Source organism: Mustela erminea, chromosome 16 (genome assembly GCF_009829155.1).
Source record: "Mustela erminea isolate mMusErm1 chromosome 16, mMusErm1.Pri, whole genome shotgun sequence".
Classification (NCBI taxonomy): domain Eukaryota; kingdom Metazoa; phylum Chordata; class Mammalia; order Carnivora; family Mustelidae; genus Mustela; species Mustela erminea.
The window spans coordinates 65671899-65692170 of record NC_045629.1 but is presented as its reverse complement, the minus strand read 5'-3'; the positions used below and the strand labels follow the sequence as shown (position 1 = coordinate 65692170).

The window sequence follows — 20272 nt, the reverse complement described above, 5'->3', positions numbered from 1 at the left end:
ACAAGAGACGCCACCCAAGAACCACCCAGCTAAGCCTCTCCTAACCTGCTGACCCACAGAAACTGCAGGAGGTAATAAACATTTATTATTGCTTTATAGCTTTTATGTCTGGGGTAATTTCTGATGCAGGGATAGATAACTAATGTCGTTCTTAACCGATAGGTTATGCCATCATCATTATGAGTCAGCCCTAAAAGGAAAGTCAAACTCTTACAAGGCCTTTTGGATGAATCCTTCACTGTGGTGGTTTGCACTGTGGTTCAGCAAATGGTACCCTCCCCTTGCTCCCAACTTGGTGAGAAATATCTACTTCCCATCTGGACTGGACCCAGTGACTTGCTGTAACCAATAAGACACGTGTGCTGGGGATGTTACATTGCATCTGATCAGGTTTTTGGAGACGCTGTAAGGATCCACCTGTCCTCTTTAAGCTTCCGGCCTTATCTATAAGAACAATATATCTCAGGTAGTAAATGTTCCTTTAGCCTGGGTCCCAGCACGAGAATGCACGGCCAGTGCAGCTGAACCTGAGTCCAGTTTGGAGACAGGCTAAGCGGAGCCCAGGTCCGTGCAGAGGAACAACAAACCCATGAGTGAGAATCACACACATGCCGTTGTAAGCCACATGATTTTAGGGTCGTCCGTGACCTCGGCGGAAGCCCCCCCGCACACTCACCATGTTGTATGATGCCGTGTTCCATGAGCCGGTGGCAGAGCTGCTCAGCTTCCTTCCTTGTGGTGGCCTCGCCTTCCTGGACCAGCCAATCCAGGAACTCAGACGCCATGAAGGTGCGCTCATACTTGACCCCTTCCTCTTCCCTGGGCTGCAGCAGCGTGTTCTCAGGGCTCATCAGCCTGGGAGGAAAGAAGGGAGGAAAAATAAGCCTACAGGGAGGGAAAGTTGCTCCTTTGAAATCCCACATCCTCGGTGTCTGCGAAGTCTCACAGCCAAGTTGTTAGACAGATGTGGCCATCACGTGGTGTCACACATGTCATTTCTAACAGAAGGACCTGCTTCAGGAGTGAACAAGATGCATTTTCTCCTGGTAACTGAGAGAAAAGGAAAACAAAACAAAACAAAACCAAAAACTGGTGGGGTGCCTGGCTGCCTCTTTCGATAGGGCACACAACTATTGATTGTTGTAAGTTCAAGCCTCACGTTGGATATAGGAATTTCTTAAAAAAAGAAAAGAAGAGAAGAGAAAAGAAGAGACAAGAATAGGAAAAAAATAAAAATAAAAATAAAAACAAAGCCCTGGAAATGTAATCCGAAACCCACAGTAGCAGACTGCATTCCATTTAGGTACCTTGAAAAGGGCAATTTATGGACCCAGCCTTTCTAAAAAGGTTAGTATTTCTTTCCTCAAGGAGTTATTCAGTTTCCCAAACCACTGGGCCTACAAGACAACTATCGCAGGTTGAATACTTGTGTCCCCTCAAAATTCATATGCTGAAATGTTGATGTCCAGTGTGATAGTATTGGGAACAGGGATCTTTGGGGGGATTATTTCACAGGATAAAGCCCCCCCACGATAGGATTACTGCCCTTGCAAGAAGAGACAGTGATCTTGGCTCTGCCTTCTTTCTTGACGAGGACATGAGAAGACTGTCTGCAAACCCAGGAGAGGGCTCTCACTAGACCCCAGATCTAGGCGGCGCCTTGATCTTGGACTTCCCGGCCTCCCAGCTGTGAGAAATAAGAGTTTATTGTTTAAGCCACCCAGTCTGTGACATTTGTTCCAGCAGCCTGCGCTGACGTAAGCCACTCCTTCACAACACCCCCGTTCCCACAGAACTTGTTTCTCACGCCTCCTTCTCCAGAGTTCTCCAACTGCCCTCGCTTCTGTCCTCACCACACCTCCCGAAAAACTCCCACTGGGGCTGGAGTATTCTCCCTTGCATCCATATACGATGGGCATTTTGAAGATCCCCATTTGGGCTGGTGTTAAGAGCATTAGATGCTACTGAACATTTCCCTCACGCGGAGGAGCATCACCGTGTCCTGCTTTCCCTCTTGTCCCTCTCTTCCGACCTCCTTCTCCGTTATCTTTGTATTGGCTCCTGCTAATCTCCCTGGACTTTAAAGGCTGGAATCTCTTGAGATTCGGTTCCCCAAATACCTCTTTTCTTCTTGTTTAGTCTCTCAGGGAAGTTCATTCAACCTCCTGGCTTCAATTGCCATCCATGTCCCAAGGATCCCCAACATTATGCTTCTGGATCAGGCCTATATTCCCAACTCTGGACCTTTGGATCCAAACAGACATCTCAAAGACCTCAACCTCAACAAACCCAAGCCTGAACCCAGGTTCTTCCTCCAAACCTGGTCCTGTGCCCGTGAGTGCTTCCATCATCCTGCCAGAAAACAAGGCAGTATCCTCAATGCCTCCATATTCCTCATTACCCCCCATCCAGGCAGTCATATGAATTGTGATTATTATATCCCAAATCATATTCACAGATCTAGGCCTTCCCCTCTCCAATGCTGTCACTACTTTAGTCCATAACATGGACACTTTTAACCCAATTACAATGGTTTCTTCATTAGACTTTACTATGTACCCCCTCCTGTTTGCAACCCAACCTCAAGCATCTAAGTTCAGACACAGCAATTAAATTTATCTTTTTCAAATTCAAACTTGATAATGTTTCAATGTTCCTACTCCTGCTGAAAATACAATTTGGTTGCTTTGAGGCTAAACATTGAAATCCTTTATGGCCTCTAATGCATGCATGATCTTTCCCTCTATCCCTTTAGGACCATTTTCACCTCTGACCTCATGTGCTTCAGAGATGGTCTTCTTATAGCTCTACAATATATCATACATTATCTGCCACAGGGCCTTTGAATATGTTATTCTTGCAGCTGGAATGGTCTCTCCCACCTTCCCACTCTTCTACTCCTTAAGACTATTTGACTCCTTATCCTTTGTTATCTCTGCTATCCTTGGGTCTCCATTAGGCCATCTCATTGCTCCCTGTACAATCTGTCATTATCAGATTAAAGACTACTGTCTCTACTCAATCATAAGGTCCACTAGGTTATGGACCACGTTTCCCCACAAAACTTTGTTCAATGGAAAACTGAATCCCATAAAATACCAAAACCATTGTGTCATCTTCCTCTTTTAGAATGATTCCTGATAAGTTCCTGTCTTCTGCATGAACGTTTCTTTCTTTTAAAAACCCTCATTTTCTTTTCAAACTAACAATAATATGCAACACAAGTTGTACCGTTTCACTCTAGAGCAGGACAAAACCTTAGAGATCACAGTAATCCAACCCCCTCTTCATCCACACAAGAAAAATGTTACTCTTTAACACAACATTATATGTCAATCATATCTGAATTTCCAAAATCTAATTCTCATCCATATGAGAAAAAACTGAATGACGGCACTCAATGTTGCGGGTAGGAAACTTGCTCAGGGCCATGCTAAGAAGCAAGTTATACATATTTATAAATCATTTCATTTGGAGTAATTGAACCTCCACACCTGAAGGTCCATTCACAGTATATGCTTTTTCAGTGCTTTCAGCCCAATTCTGCTGTGGAAAGGATGCTGGGCTAGGAATTTGAAGACTTAAATTTAGTCGGAATAGAGCACTTGGGTGTGAGATTTAAAACAAGCCGCTTTTCTCTGTTTCAGCCTCCTTTTTCTCGGGAGTAGAATGCCATTTTCACCCATGATGGGGAAATCATCCCTGAGTGTGAATGAAACAACTCTACAGTTCAAAAGACGAGGTAGATACAATAAGTTACACTACTTAATCAATCATGGTGTCTATCCCAGGGCAGGATGGATTTGTGCCCAACAGCTATGAAGTGACAAGAGAAACTCCTTGGAACTCCCTCCAGGCTTCCCAGCAGAATCTTCAGAGTCCTGTTATATGAAAGTCATAGCCAGGTGCAGGATTGGGAATCTAGAATTCCTTCCCTGTTGACAGTCTCCATTTAAGACATACATGGACCCGCCTGGCTTTTATCTCTCTTTATAATACACTGTCCCTTCTAGCTCAGCGATTTTCCTTTTGGGTGTGCGGAGGACAAGTGGAAAGGGTTTACTAACCAGAAACATGACCTGCCAGACCTCTAGAGCTCCTGCTAAGTCGCTGGCAGCCTCTGGACAAGTGGCTGGCTAGCCCCCATTGCCAATGTGAGCTTTAGGAAAGAGACCAGCTAGCAGGCCTGCCTGCACTGATGCAGCTTGCCGTGTAAAACATGCCCCCACCAGCCTTAGTTCTTCCTCATTTCATTTCTTTTTAAAATCAAATAATGTCCCTATACAGGTTCCCCTCTAAGAAAAACACTTTCACAGGACTTGACTTTGGTACTAATATGTGGTCATAGAGTTAAGGCAAGACTGACTACTTGTTACTGTGTTTTGCTATGTAGCAAGCTATCCTCAAAGCTGGTGGCTTTTAAACAACCATCATTTCATTGTATCTAAGTATTCTGTGGGTTGCCTGGGGCTCAGCTGGCAGTTCCTGTCACTCTTGCTAGGGGTCACTCATGAACTTGTAGGCAGACGGTGGCTAGGGCTCGGTGTCTGGTGCTGCCACGCTCCTCAGTCAACAGAGCATCTCCGTCCAGTGAGGCAGCCTGGATGTCGAGATGCAGAGCCCAAGAGGGAGGGGGCAGACACTACCAGAACTAGTCTGTGGTTTTTATTGAAACCTAATCTACTTACCATACAATGAATCCGCTTAACATGTATAATTCAACAGTATTTATACACAGAGTAGACAACCATCACTACAATCCATGTTAGAACATTTCCATTACCCCAAAAGGAAACCCCATCACAATGACTTCCCCACTTCCCCACTGCCCCATCTCTAGGCAAACACTAATCTGCGTTCTGCATCTACAAATTTGCCTGCTCTACACAGTTCATAGAAATCATATGATACATGGCCCTTTGTGACTGGTTCCTTTCATTTAGCATATGTGTTTGAAGTTCATCCATTCTGGAGTATATATTAATATTCTATTCCCTCCACAGTATGACCAAATAATATTCCGTCCTATGGATATACTACATTTTTGCTCATCCATGCATCAGTTAATGGACATTTGGGTTGTTTCCATTTTGGGGTTCTTGGAATAATGCTGCTATGAATATTCATATAGGATTTTTGTGTAGACATATGTCTTTGTGTACTTCTAAGAGTAGAATTGTTGGATCACTCTGGTTACTGTTTAACCTTCTGGGAAACTGTCGGATTGTTTCCATGCTGGTTGTGCCATGTTCAGTCCCACCAGTGAAGTGTGAAGGTTCTAATTTCTCCCCATCCTCGCCAACAGTTGATACCACCCATACATTTTTCTGAGTGCCGTCCTAGCAGGTGTGAAGTGGTATCTCACTGTGGTTTTGATTTCCATTTTCCCTGATGATTAATAATATTAAGCATATTTTCATGTACTTATTTCTTCATGTGTACATATTTGGAAAAATGTCTATTCAGATCCTTAGTTCATTTTTAAAATTAGGTTACTTGTCTTTTTACTTTTGAATTTTCAATGTCTCTTATATAGGCAGGATGCAAGTTCATTATCAGACATATGATTTGCCAATATTTTCTCCCACTCTGTGGGTTGTCTTTTCATTTTCTTCACCGTATTGCTTGTAACCCCAAAGTTTTGAATTTTGAAGTGGTCCGAATTCTCCATTTTTCTCTTTTTGTCCCTTATGTGTTTGGTGTCACAGCTAAGAAACCGCTGCCTGGTCCAAGCCCAGGAAGATGTATTTGCTCCCATGTCTTCTTCTAAGAGTTTTACAGTTTCAGTCCTTATATCTCGTTCCATAATCCATCTTGAGCTTTTTTTTCTATAAGGCATGGGACTGGGGCCCGCCTTCATTCTTTCTCATGTGGCTATCCTGCTGTTCTGTCACTATTTGTAGAAAGATTATTCATCCCCACTGAATTATCTTGGCACTCATCAAAAACCAATCAACCCAGCCAGGCTTTCTAAATTGTTAGGCTCTGAAGTCACAGAATGTCAATCGCCCAGAATTGCATTTATTGAAGCCATCAGACTCAGGCCAGACTCAACGGGAGGTGATACATGCACCAGCTCTTTGTGGAAAGAGCAACATGCACATATAGAAAGAGGTGGGAATATCTGGAACCATCTGGAAAAGGAGATACCATGCTGATTTATTTTCATTAACCAATGAAAGGCAATTTCAATAGTTAGCTCATTTACAGCTGTGTGTTTTCTCTTCCTCATTTATTTAATATTTTTTACTTAAAGTATAGGGTAGTTTCAAAAGTGTGAGATTCAAGACAAATCCAGCTTTAAATCCCAACTCTATATACATGTTAACCGTAGGGTCCTGCTTCCCTAAGTGTACACTGGGGAGTGTAAGGGTGACTATTTGGGGAGGTCTGCAGCAAGTGGGATAATGCATGAAATGCTTCAATCACAGTGCCAGCAGCACCGAATACATTTTAGCCACGATGACGATGATAAGGATGAAGATGACAATGTTGATGATGATGATAAAAGTTTTCTAGATGGAGCCATTCTTTGATCAAATCAAAACCTTCTGTGGCAAAATGGATTGAAATTCTGTGTGTGTTTCTCCAGACCAGAACAACAACTCTATTTTAATTAGTAATCGGAAGTATATACGAGGCTCAGAACTCTTATATTTTATAGAACAAATTCATTTTTCATCAAAATTTTCCTGCTCTCACCTATAATCATGGCAAAAGGCCACAAGCCAACTACAGTGCTAGGCATTAGCAATCCCCGCCTCCCATAAGCATGTATGAAACAGATTTTGATTGTGCATGTGAGTTGATGTCAACCTTTCCTGGATATATATCTGAGTCACATTTCCCAGACCCACTTTAACCAGGGGAAGGCAGCATTACAATAGAAGGAACTGCTACATTGAGGGGCCAGTACAGAAATAGAAATAAGATGATAGCGATCTCCTTGTGCCCTGAAAAAAAAAAAAATCAGAATAGATGAGAAGGCCCTATATAACATGAGAACATAGGTAAATGGTACTCAAGGGCATAAGCTAGGGAGAGTCACAATGACCCATGGGCTATGTGGCCAAAAAGGCGGTTTAGGATTCAGAAAGTTAGCTTTTTAAAAAATCCTGTGTTAACATAACGATAAATTATTTTGAAAGGCAAAATATGGAACTTAATATATACGAGAACCATTAAAAATTAAATATTCATTTACCCAGTTACTCCCAAATATTAAAAGAGTTTCTTACCCCTGGGGGTAGTTTGTGAATGATTTTTGTTTCCTTCTTAATGGAATACTCTATTACTCAAATTATTCCCCAGAGAGAAGGTACTGTTTTTGTAACCTGGGAAAAATGTTATCAATAAAAAAGTTATATTAAGTTTTGTTTTGTTGGGGTTTTTGTTGTTGTTGTTTTGTGTTTAGAGGGAGAGCATGCACACACAAAAGAAGGGGGCAAGGGATGGGCAGAGGGAGGGGGGAGATAGAATCTTCAGCAGGCTCCAAGCTCAGCGCAGAGCCCCATGCAGGGCTCGATCATATGACCCTGAGATCATGTCCTGAGCCAGGATGAAGAGTCAGATGGCTCAACCCAACTGACTGAGCCATCAAGTCTCCCTGAGGTTAAATTTATGCTTAACTGCATCACTTGTTCCTGACAAAACATTTATATTAATACCCAATACAATAAAGAAGCTCCCAATATATAATTATATATTTACCCGTATATTCCCAACATATAGCTTGAATGTAAAACACTGACTTCTGTGATTAGAAAGAAGGTATTAATTAGGTAGAAATGCTTACATGAGTATGGGTATTTTTAAGTATTATGTTATTATCTATGGAACAGATGTTATACTGATAAACTGACATAATTTTCATATTAGACTTGGAATCAGTAAACAGAAAACTATTCAGTTAATACGAGTAAAGATGGTATACACTGGGAAGGGTGAGGGAAAAAAAAGAAAAAACAGCGTTTTACATCCTTTGCCAACGAATATCTTTTACCTACTTTCACTCCTGCTTTCGTCTTCCTATTACACACTGAACTGAACATCCTCATTTTCGTCTTTATTCCTTACTCGTGCTGTTCCCTCACATCTCCTCTCCTTTCTTTCTTGAAGAAATCCAAACCATTCTTTAAAAGGGGGTGGGGGACGCCTGGGTGGCTCAGTGGTTAAAGCCTCTGCCTTCGGCTCAGATCATGATCTCAGGGTCCTGGGTTCGAGTCCCGCATCGGGCTCTCTGCTCAGCAGGGAGCCTGCCTCCTCCTCTCTCTCTCTCTGCCTGCCTCTCTGCCTACTTGTGATCTCTGTCAAATAAATTTAAAAAAAAATCATAAAAGGGGGTGGGAGGTCACTGTACAATGATACAGGTTGTTCACTGTCCAAGGAAACCTGGCTTCAGGTAAAAAGGAGGGCTGAAGTCTAGCCCTAATTCCTCATGAGCAGTCCTGCGTGGAAAAGAATGCACTAGCCAGAAGGAAAGGGCAAAAATTACCTGGTTCTCATTTGCACTAGGTGCGAAATGATGCAGTTGGCTTCTTTTAAAGGGCTGGATTGAGTACTAACTCCTCTTTGAGGCTATCCCAACTAAAGTACAATCCAGACAGCTCTCTCTCTGTTTTGAACTTAAAATCAGTGCCATGGTTTACAAATCCATTCAATTTTTAATGCATTTGAGCTAAGCTGGAAGCTTCTGAAAGATAGACACCATGCCTTAAATGTTTTTATTTCTTAAAAAACAAACATACAAAACAAACAGAAACTGAGCCTAGGAAAGGCATCTACATAAAGTAAATACTTGTTAATCAAATAAATACTTGTTAATCAACCGAGGGAAAACAGAATATCACAAGCAACAGGAATCGAGAGGGTGATTTGTCTTTGAAAGGTGAAATCCCTTCCTCCTTGTTATTTTAAATCTTTTGGAAGAAAAACTAGAACTTTTTAGTATTGGCTTTATGCTCTGAAGAGATTGATATTTTGGAACCTGAGGTAATTTTCACATTGCCCGTGGTTTTCAGTGTTGTTGTAGTAAACATTTTCAGAACTTGAGTCAGCTTTAGACAGAAGCCAAGGGCTACTGCAAGGCCACAGCTGCCCTAAAAGGCCACATTCAGCTACGGTTTCATGACTGTAAAATTACACATGAAGAGGAGAAGCTGAGCATTTCTACAACATCTTCAAAACAATTCCAACCTCTGTTGGCCTCTTCCAACAACTGTCCAGGGAAGCTGGGTTCTCAAACGTATTATAAAGGCTTCTCCTAAGGGAATCGTTATTATTTATGTTGAATGCTTCCAAAATTATTAGGAAATAGAAGCATTTGAGGCCAAAAACAAAGAAAGAAATGGGCAAAGAAAGAAGCTTAGGAGACGCAAGATGAAGCCATGAAGACAAATTGAGGACAATACCCACTAGGGAAAATAAGTATTTTTAAAGAGGTAAGAAAGTGTTGAAAAAACTGAACACAATGACAAGTAGGTGCTACTTTTGTACAGGTTCATGGGCTAGGTGACAGGAGGACCACTTTGTACTGTACTTTTGTGGAAGTGGTGTGAAAGAGGAAGGGAAACAGGCTCTGGTCTCTTTTTTCAACCAAGATCTTATGTTGTACGATCATAAGACTCCACTCCTCTTAAAACAGATTTAAAATCACTGTGTTGACACATCTGTGGTCAACTGATTTTTAACAAGGGTTCCAAGGCCACACAATGGGAAACAATTTTTTTCCCCAACAAATTGTGCTGAGATGATTAGAGAGCCACATGCAAAAATAATAATAATAATAATAATAAATTTTTAAAGTTAAAAAATGAAGTTAGACCCTTATCGCACACCTTATACCAAAAAAAAAACAAAACCCAAAATATATTAAAGACCTAAGTGTAAGAGTTAAAACCATAAAATTTTTATAGGAAAACATACGGGTAAATTTTCAAGACCTTGGATTGGGCAAAGGATTCTTCGTTAGGACACCAAAAGCACCAGTGACAAAATAAAAAATAGATAAATGGGACTACATCAACATTTACAACTCTCATACTTCAAAGGCACCAGTAAGAATGTGAAAAGACAGCTCACAGAATAGGAGAAAATATTTGCAAAGCATATATCTGACAGTGCATTTGCATCCAGAATACATAAAGAACACTTAAAGCTCAATAATAAAGAAAAATAACCCAATTTCCACGTGGACTAATGATCTCAATAAGCCAGAGAAGACACACAAATGGCCAATAAGCACATAGAAAGAGGCTAGCATCATTGGTCATCAAGAACTGCTAACCAAAACCACAATGAGCTATCATTTCACACCCCTTAGTTGGCTAGAATCAAAGAATCATATTATAACAAGTTGTTTGCAAGGATGTAGGGAAATTGGATGCTTCATACACTATTGGTGGAAATGTAACATGGTGCAGCCACTGCAGAAAACAATCTCTCAGTTCCTCAAACCACTACATGATCCAGTCATTCTACTCCTTGCTGTATAACCAGGAGAAATGAAAACATACGTCCACAGAAAAACTTGTGAACACCAATGTTCATAGCAGCACTATTCATCATTGCCAAAAATTAGAACCAACCAAGCACCCATCCACTGATGAAACTGAAAATGTTACCTATCCATACAATGGAATAGTCTTAGGCTACAAAAAGGAATGAAGTAGTGATATAAACTACAAAGGGTTGAACCTTGAAAAACATAATAAATGAAAGAAGCCAGTCACCAAAGATCATGTATTGTATCATTCCATTCACATGAGATGATCAGAACAGAAAAAGCTAGAGGGACAGAAAGTAAATTAGTTGCTTAGGAACAGATGAAAGAATAGGGAAGTGACAGGTAAGAGTTAAGAGAGAGTTTCTTTCTGAGGTGATGAAAATGTTCTACAATTGCAATTGGTAATGACTGCACATATCTATGAATATACTAACAAGCATTAAAAAGTATAGTTTATTGGGTCAATTACATAACATGGGAATTGATCTTAGTAAAGTTGTTAAAAATAATATTCATTCATCAATTCAATAAATATTTATTGAGCATCTTCTATGTCCCAGGAGATGCAGAAATGAAAAGACATGGTCCTTGACCTTAAATTGCTCACACTCCAGCAGAAAAGCAAACATTAAAAACCCATAGGCAAGACAGATAAATGTCATAACAGAGTCAGAAGTACAGATAACAAAAGGAAAGCAAGGAATCTAGGAGTGATGTGGTTGATTCCCTTCTCCTCTGCTCTTCCTTATCAGCACAAATGGCTCCAGAGAGAGGCAATGAGAAGCAGTCCTGGGTTTGAATCTCTGTGATTTCTAAGCTGTGGTTGGGCTCTATGATCCTGGATTTCCTCTTGGATATAATAAAGATAATAATGCTTACTTCAATGGGGTTGTAAAAATTATAGCTAATCTATAAGAGAGTCAGGCATATCACCTGGCACAAAGTAGCAGTGAGCAAATGAAATACACAGGCACATACACACACCCCAGAGAGTCAACCCTCGTCAACCCTGTCAGTCCTTGCCAGGTTGTCCAACAGTTCAAACTAACCAGAAGAAACAATTAATTCCAGGCATTTGGGGAGAGAAAGTGGCATTCAGGTAACAGATGAAACATATAAAAGCCAAAGAAGTTTAATTACTTAAAAATATATTTTCTATTCTAATGAATGTTAACACTGGTGCTAATGTCAATTTTGTTTAGAATATTAAATTATGGTAGACTACAGAGGCAAGTTTTTAAAAACTACTATTTGGGGAAAGTGGTTTCACAGGTGGGTTAAATTTGTGAAAATTTATTAAGCTGTACACTTAGGATATGTGTACTTTACATATATTACAGTTCAATAAATTTAAATTTGTAGTTCAACTTTAAACTTGAACTACAAATTTAAATTTGATAAAGTTAAAAATCCAGCTTGCCTTTCATTCTGGTCTGAAAGACTCTTCTGTTAGAGGTTCTGAAATTAATAAATGTTTTCTGTCACTTTGGTGCTTTTTTTCATTTGATCGAACAATGTCTTTGCTTATACTCCCCAGCTCTGTGTGAGGACACAGTAATTAAGTAGGGATGTTTTCATTTAGCAAATAAAGCAAGATAAACAGCATAGGAACTATACTTCTTGGATTCGTTTTGATATTTAAAGCCAAAGCCACCAACCTCAGGGAACTTCCATACAAAGGCTCTAATGTAAGAACACTCTCCTTCCTTAAAAACTCCCAACCACATCTTCCCCTGGTGCCACTCCTAAAACATCCACTTCTGCTTCGCTCCAAAATGTGCCTCTTCTCGCAGAAGGTCCTGCCCGCTCTTCTACTCTGTGTGTGTTCTCCTGTCCCTATGTGGCAGAATGTCTGGCGTAGCCTCTTCGTGCCCATCCCCTTGATCCATTCATTTTAGAACTTTAACATTTAAAAACAAATCAGCTATTTCCTCTAGAAAGGACTCTCAGTTCTTGATCGCTTCCAGATGTAAGCAGGGGTCATGGTACTCAAAGCATATTAGGGAGGATATTTCATTTCTACAGGTTCACTCAAATTACAATTTTAGTTTTTAATGCCAATTGTGGGAAAAAGAAGAGTGTGCATTATGAGCAACTTTGACGAGATCACTCTTTAGGAACTGGAGGTTTAAAGCGTGTTTCTTGGTCTGTCTCAAATTCACTTGCCTTACCTGTAAATTCATGGTGAAAATCTCTCCCTCTTACTTAGAGGTGTAGGAAGAATTAAGTGAAGTAATATGTGAAAAATATTTAGGATGGTGCCTAGAGCAGGGAGTGCTCAATAAACGATGGCTATGTTTACTATTCTTATTCTTTGAACATCTATACTAAGACCCACTAAGACCCTACAATAAGTAAATACAAATACAGAGATCTTAGATGATCAAATACTTCTCCCTGGTTTTACTCAAATTTAAACACGTCACAGGTTAGGAAAAAGAGAAAGGGGCTAACCATGGTTTCTCTCCTAAATAAGAATGACCTAGATCCATGACCTCAATGGGCTTCTGGTCCAACTGGAGAGAATGAGACCCAATCACATCGGGGAGATGGCTGCTGTAGTTCTGGGCTAGAACCCAGGGTGAAACAGGAGCAGAAAGGGAACCAAAATAATCTGCTTCAATCCAACCACACTCCATACTTGCACAACAGTGGTGACTGAGAGAATCTGGTGCCAGTTCCAACATCCCATCATGCGTGGTACATGCGCAGAGAAAACAGAAAGAGCAAGTGACTTTTTTACAGATGGAGTGTGGTCACTTCTGTCTGCCTGTCCACTCAAGGAGGTACAAGATAACTCCTATCAGTGCCCAGATGGGTCTCACTGGCTTATCAATTGAGGTCCCTGCAGGAAATGACATGGATGGGCAAATGAGCTACTAAAATTTGGTCCATAAGGAAAGAGCTACTGATGCTACCGCCAGGGTTAAAGGCAATGGCCAAGTAAAGCTCCCAGACTAGTGGACTGCAGTGATCATTAACAACTCCAGGCCTGACGATTCTGGAGGGAGAGAAGGTTCCAAAGCATAAAAGAGATGTGGGGAAGGAGAGGGCTGGCTGACAGGAGCTGAGGCCTTCAATAGTGGGAAGGGAACAGAGAATTATCACCCTGACCTCACTGTCCTCCCTCCCACTTACTTCCTGTTCATGCCCCCCATGGACTGAGGTTATGGCCATGGAGCATGGTGATGACCTCTGCACATTTGGTTAGCCCCTGGGGCACACAGAGGGCTGCGACCTGGAGAGAATGGAACTGAAGGATGAACAAAAATGTCCCACATCCAGGTTGGGAATCTCACCACACTGAATATGACTCTAGTGTAGAAAGGCACATGGTTTTTTTTTTAATAGTCTAGGTAACATAAGGATACTTTTGCCTATATGCATTTTCCCTTATGGATTAGAAATACACCTCCTGCATTAGAGGAGGCTCTGCTGAGCTTTTCCTCAGTCCTCACAACATATCTGTGAATTACACATCTTTCTTTCAATTTTGTAGATGAAAAAAAAACCAGGGTCAGAAAGGTTGAATGTTTCAATAAGAGGCAGGCCAAGAACTCTGACAGAGGCTTCTCCAATTCCAAAAATCGTAAATGGCTTTTTCCTTTTACCAAGTTGACAAGGAGCAACAGAGAGAGACTGATTGTCAAACTAAATGTTACAGAGACTTGGCCCACAGCTCTGCAATCACACGAGATCAGGGAAACATGGCAGAAATAACCAGCACAGTCCACCTCCACTGCCACCGAACCCGGTCTACTGGTGAAGCAGCAATGCGTTTACCTTCAAATAATTTCTAAATAACACTTAGAGCTAGAAATCTACAGATGACAAGCTAGGGCTGATGGCTTCTCATGGGCACAGCTGGCCCGGTGCCTGTTCTGCGGGTTAACAAAGCTGGACTATTACAGCCATATGTTACAGGGGGATGGCATTGCCAAGGGACAGTAAGGAGAATACGATTTCCCAAACTAGACTCAAAGACTGTCTTCACAACCATTTAAAAATCTCCTAAGCTGCCTGTGGCTCACTATCATCTAGTGGTCTTCATTTCTGCTACCACTCCGGCTTGAAGCTACAGAAACTTTTTGAAGCAGAATGTGCAGACTGAAAAGTGGTTCAGAGCATGGGCTCTGATGCTGGAAACCAGGTTTGGAAAGGGGCCTCGCACTTTCTGGCTATGAAGGTAAGCAACTCAGTTCACCTCTTTAGCTTGGATCTCCTTATTTGCCAAAGGGAGGACAACAGTATTTAGCTCATTAGTTTAGAGTGAGGCAATTCCTTCAGTCAGTACCTAGTCCTAACAGTATGGGGATCATCACCTTGCTGTCTTTCTCAAGCTTGCTGGTACTCTAAGCTGACTGACTGCTTTCCGTCCACCTCTTGCCAGCTTTGTTTTTTAAGTGATTTAAAAATTTTTAATTTATTTTATATATTTATTTGTGGCAATAAACATAAATTCTTCCCATTTAGCTATTTTTAGGTTATAGTTCAGTAGCATTAAGTAGCTTCACGTGAATCTACAATCATCACCACCATCCATCTCGAGAACTTTTTCATCTCCCCAAACTGAAACTCTATACCCACTAAATAATAACTCCCCATTACCCACCCCACAATGCCAGGCTCTGACAACCTACTCTTTGTCATTATGAAATTGAGTACTCTAGGGACCTCGCAAAAGTGGAATCATATGACATTTGTCCATTTGTGACACAGCATAATGTCACCCATGAAGTAGCAAGTGTCATAATTTTCTTCCTTTTTAAAGCTAAATAACAAAAATAAATAAATAAATAAATAATAAATAGATAAAGCTAAATAATATTCCATTGTATGTAAATATCACATTTTGTTCATCCATTCATCCATCAATAGACATTGGCTCCTTTGACCTTTTATTTATTGTAAATAATGCTCCTGTGAATATGGGTGTACAGATATCTGTTCAAATCCCTGATTTCAGTTCCTCTGGGTACATACCCCCAGAAGTGGAATTGCTAAGTCATCTGATATATGTTTAATTTTTTGAGGACTCCCTCCCCCACACCATTTTCCCAGTAGCTACACCATTCCCACCAGCAATGCAAAAGGGTTCCAGTTTCTCCACATCCTCACCAACACTGTGATTTATCATTTGTTTGTTTGTTTGTTTGTTTGTTTTGGTGACCACCACCCTGATGAGTGTGAAGCAGCTGTAAAACCACTTTTTGTGTTTCTAACGACTCTGTGTTCCCAGATGCATTTCACCACCTCTACTGCCCAGTCTCTGGGCATCACTAAATGTGCAGACACTGGCTAGTTCTATTCCTGGATAACTGGCCCGAGCTCAGCTACCTGGACCAAACTAGCCAGGAGGTTGGCTCCTACTTCACCCTTCCTTGGCAGGCTGAAGCTGCAGCTGTTAAAAATAGGAAAATCAACAAAATTAGGTGAACCAGGGCTGGTTCATTTCAACATGCTGCACATTGTCTTCCATACTCTCAACTACACTTAGAATGTATAAGGCAGTGTTTAGAGAAATTTATTTGAAAATAACTGCAGTATAAAACTCATGTTGGGGTGCCTGGGTGGCTCAGTTGGTTGGGTATCTACCTTTGGCTCAGGTCATGATCCCAGGTCCTGGGATCGAGCCTCATATCGGGCTCCTTGCTCAGCGGGGAGCCTGCTTCTTCCTCTGCTGCTGCTCCCCCTGCTTTTTGCTTTCTCTCTCTCAATCTGACAAATAAATAAATAAAATATTTTTAAAAATAAATAATAAATAATAAATAATATTTGTGTTGATATTGAAAATGATAAAACAGTGAGTTTGTTTTATATGGTCTCCCCCTGACAAATTATTAAACATTTTAATAACTCATCAGGTGAAACACACAATTTTGCATAAAGAAAGCTTTTTTTTTTTTTTTTCTAAAGAAAAGAAACAAAGAAGAGGTGGTTAGGAGCATCCAGCAAGGATGTGGTTCTAGGTCAAAAGTTTCTCGTGACTCTACTTAGAGCTGCACACATAATGAAACTACTTACTTTTTTTTTTTTTTACGTTTTTGTCTTAAAATGATTGTTAAACACCCTGTGAGAGGGGATGATGGCCCTTTAAAACTGGCCCTGTTTTAAAACTTTTTAAACAACAAATCTCCTTTCTCAAATAAAATTTTATAGAAAAATCCCATTTTTAAAAATCTCATGCTGATAACACAACATTTACTTATAAAAGTTAAGCAATGAAACCTATAAGGGAGTTTTGATTAACATACAAAATACAGAAGTCAGGACAGTGGTGAGGATATTCATTGCTCCCTCAATAATCAACACAAAATCCAATTAATATGTGCATTTTTGTTTTAGTTGCCCAGAGATAATTCTCCATGGATCTTACACATCTCTTTATATCTTGCAAGCAGAAGCAGGGACAGCGTATGTTCTAAACTATCTTTTCAAGAATACTTGTATAGTGAGCAGACTTGGAAGGCAGGTAGTGACAGTCTCTGAAGCAAAAGGGCAGATTGGCTTACTATCCTGTATAAGAAAGATAATGTCTTGCTCTGTGCTAAAGAGCAGTTTGCGTAATGACTATTACAAAAAACTCAGGTTCCTCAAGCTTGGGATCCTCTTCTGTAACCCAGCCCTGGCAGGCGTCAGGTGGCCTCCATTGTGCTATTCTATGGGAAGTGAGGCTTGGGGAACTGGTTCCAGAAAATATAATACTCTGGTTATTACTACTGCTGAGAGCAACAAACTGTCCCTTGTCTCTGACCCAGGGGTCTCCTGTCTTCTGCCAGCACCCTGGAAATGGTGGCAGGCAAATTTGTTAGCTTGCAAGTAGGGTAAAATCTCAAGATTCTTAACAGTTCTTGACATCGAAATCATTCCTTGTGACTCAGACAAACCATTGCAAAAGGGAACAACTTTTAACCCACTTACGATGCAATCCTAGGACACTCTCCAAATAAACCAAGAAGACAGGAAAGTTTATTCCAAGATTCTATGAATCATTGTTAAACTGGGCAGCACAAGTAAACTGTGACAGTGCTGTACATAGCCTATTAGAAAGTATTTTTATTAGGGTATGCAAAATAATTAAAACAGATCTTGAACACAAAATTTGAATCAATCCATAGAACTCTGTATCCTCATTTGAAAAGCACTTCTCTCCCAGAAATGGAACAAGATAGGGTCAAAAGCGTGAAGACTTTATTTTTTTTAAAGATTTTATTTTATTTATTTGACAGAGAGAGAGAGAGATCACAAGTAGGTAGAGAGAAAGGGGGAAGCAGGCTCCCTGCTCAGCAGAGAGCCCAATGCGGGGCTCGAGCCCAGGACACTGAGACCATGACCTGAGCCGAAGGCAGAGGATTAACCCACTGAGCCACCCAGGTGCCCCACTGAAGACTTTATTTTTATGTATTTACTTATTTTTGCTGCAGCTCCATGCTTTAGAGCTACATCAGTCATTAAGCCTCTCTCCAGTTCATGTTCCCCACCTCTGCAGTGGGATGAACTGTGTCTCCCAGGTTTTACTCCCAGAGTTGCACAGGGGATCACACACATTAATACATAAGATGCATTGTAAACCCTAAGGAGGCAAGAGAAGGTAAATCTCTGATTACTGTTGTTTGCCATTAAAAGCAAGTTCTCTGTAGCTCTTTCAGGGACCAGGCTCGGCAGCTCAAGGCAATCGCAGCGTGTAGAGTCCTTTGTTCATTCAACAAATATTTATTGTGCCAGGCACTGGGAGGGAACAGGAAAAAGATCCCAGGGGCACATGGTAGAGAAACCTCTGATAAGATAAAGCACACAAAAGGACTTTTCCCCTTTGGATATAGTTTCCCCTTTATATTTCCCTTCGAGGAGAGAATATAAAGGAAGCAGTGGGAACTCTAATGGCGTGCGGTGGTTTAAAGCAATTCTTCAATCAGGCTTACACCCCTAAGCAAACTAATCAGACTATCAGTGGCTGGAGAGAGGAAACTCTTGCTGCTGAGAAAAACCAAAGGCTCTTTAGGTGAAAAACGAAACTAATGTCTGTATGAACCAGACCTAGAAGAGAGCTACCTCCCTGTGAAGACTGAGGTTAAACTAGAACAGAGAAGTCTCCTCCAGGTCTCACGACAAAATCAAGGTTAGTTTCAGATGTCCATTTCAACGACTAGTTTTAGTAAGGGAAGTCCAAATTTGTACGTTCAACTCATTTTCTCTTTTATAGCTACCTCTCTTTATCAGTTTATAGAACGGATCATCCTGCGTTCAACTCATTTTAAAGTGATCTCTTTTGCTGACTGCCGAATGATAATCAAATTTTATAGCTTGGAACATGCGCTCGAAGGATCTTCTACCACAGGACATTGCTCTTCTAAGTTACGGATATTTATCCTGTTCATGCAGGTCTCATTTGAAAAGTACAAATTGGGGCACCTGGGTGGCTCAGTCAGTTAAGCGTCTGCCTTCAGCTCTGGTCATGATCCCGGGGTCCTGGGATCGAGTCCCACATCGGGCTCCCCGCTTGGCGGAGAGCCTGCTTCTCCCTTTGCCTCTCTATCACTCTCTGTTCTCTCTCTCTCATGAATAAATAAGTAAAATTTAAAAAGAAAAAAGAAAAGTACAAATTGTACTGTTCAGGAGAATGTGAGTTACAGTCATGCATTGTGTGTCTGGGGTATGTGGACCCATGCAAAATTAAGTGGGAAACGGGAAGCCTCCCCCTGGAGAGATGGCAGGCCTTCTTCTAGGCACCTTCAGGTGCAGTGAAGGTCTGATGAAAGCTTGTTGATGAAAGTGCATTGTGCCTTGAATGTGCTCAGATGAATTACGCAAAATGACAAAGTCTGGGCATCGATCCAGGGGCACACATCCTCTTTCTCACACTGGCTTCCAGCTGGCAGCAGGAGAGGAGCGACGGGATATGCTCCTCGTCTGAGGCAGGCCCTGTCCTGTGTGCCTTATACATCGTGTAGTTCATTTAAGCCCCACAAGGAGTCTGAAAGGTGGATACTGGCCATATATCCCTCGACTAGGAGGGCGATTACAGGCACAGTTTGGTGAAGGCCCTTGATAATTAGGCACGGAGCCAGGATTCACACCCAGGTAGCCTGGTTCCTGGACTCTTAACTTCTGTTCCGGGCTAAATAATAATGGGTATCATTTGTTTACATTATGACTTACTACTCTAGTAGCAGCAGCTAACTTTCCTTGGGTGCTTACCCCATGCCAAGCGCTGTGCTTAGCAACGTACAGGCTGTAAATACCTCCCCGCAGCCTTTCCAGGGGAGACCCCGTCTTACTTCCGTTTATGACTACAGATCAGTGAGGTTCGCTGTCAGCTCAAGGTCATGGAGCAAGCCAGGTGCGAGGCTGGGATTGGATTCGCACAGACTAATGTGTGAGCCCCCACACGGAGGGCTGTGCGACTCTGAAAACCACATCCACTGTCACTCACTCTGCAGAGGACTCATGTCACCAGCTCTCCCAGAACCTTTCTATTGGTGGGACACCCTGAAAGGGCCAGTTTTCACCCCTTAACCAGAATTTGTTTGAGTACCTGTGAGTTATAGTCACAGGAGCCATGTGGATCCTAAGAGGTAGCAGAGTCACTGAATTTAAGTTGGAAGGACAGCTTTGCCCTACAAACCAGCAGACTGAGAAACACCTCTACAGGTTAGAAAGCCAAGTGCACCCATGTCAGCCGGGTTCAGCAAAACCCCAGACAGAAACCACCTGGTTTCACAAAGTTCTATTAATAACACAGAACAAACAAGCAAGAGGAGAGCAAAA

General features: G+C 41.4%; 1 protein-coding gene across 2 annotated transcripts in view; it reads right to left on the bottom strand.

Moving 5' to 3' along the window:
* DEPTOR (DEP domain containing MTOR interacting protein) overlaps positions 1-20272 on the bottom strand; it is a 131767-nt gene that overhangs the window by 62245 nt on the left and 49250 nt on the right. For both annotated transcript variants that reach the window (XM_032316931.1, XM_032316930.1), the window contains exon 4: positions 677-855. In XM_032316931.1, the coding sequence (XP_032172822.1) occupies positions 677-855 (179 nt within the window). The remainder of the gene's footprint in view (positions 1-676; positions 856-20272) is intronic.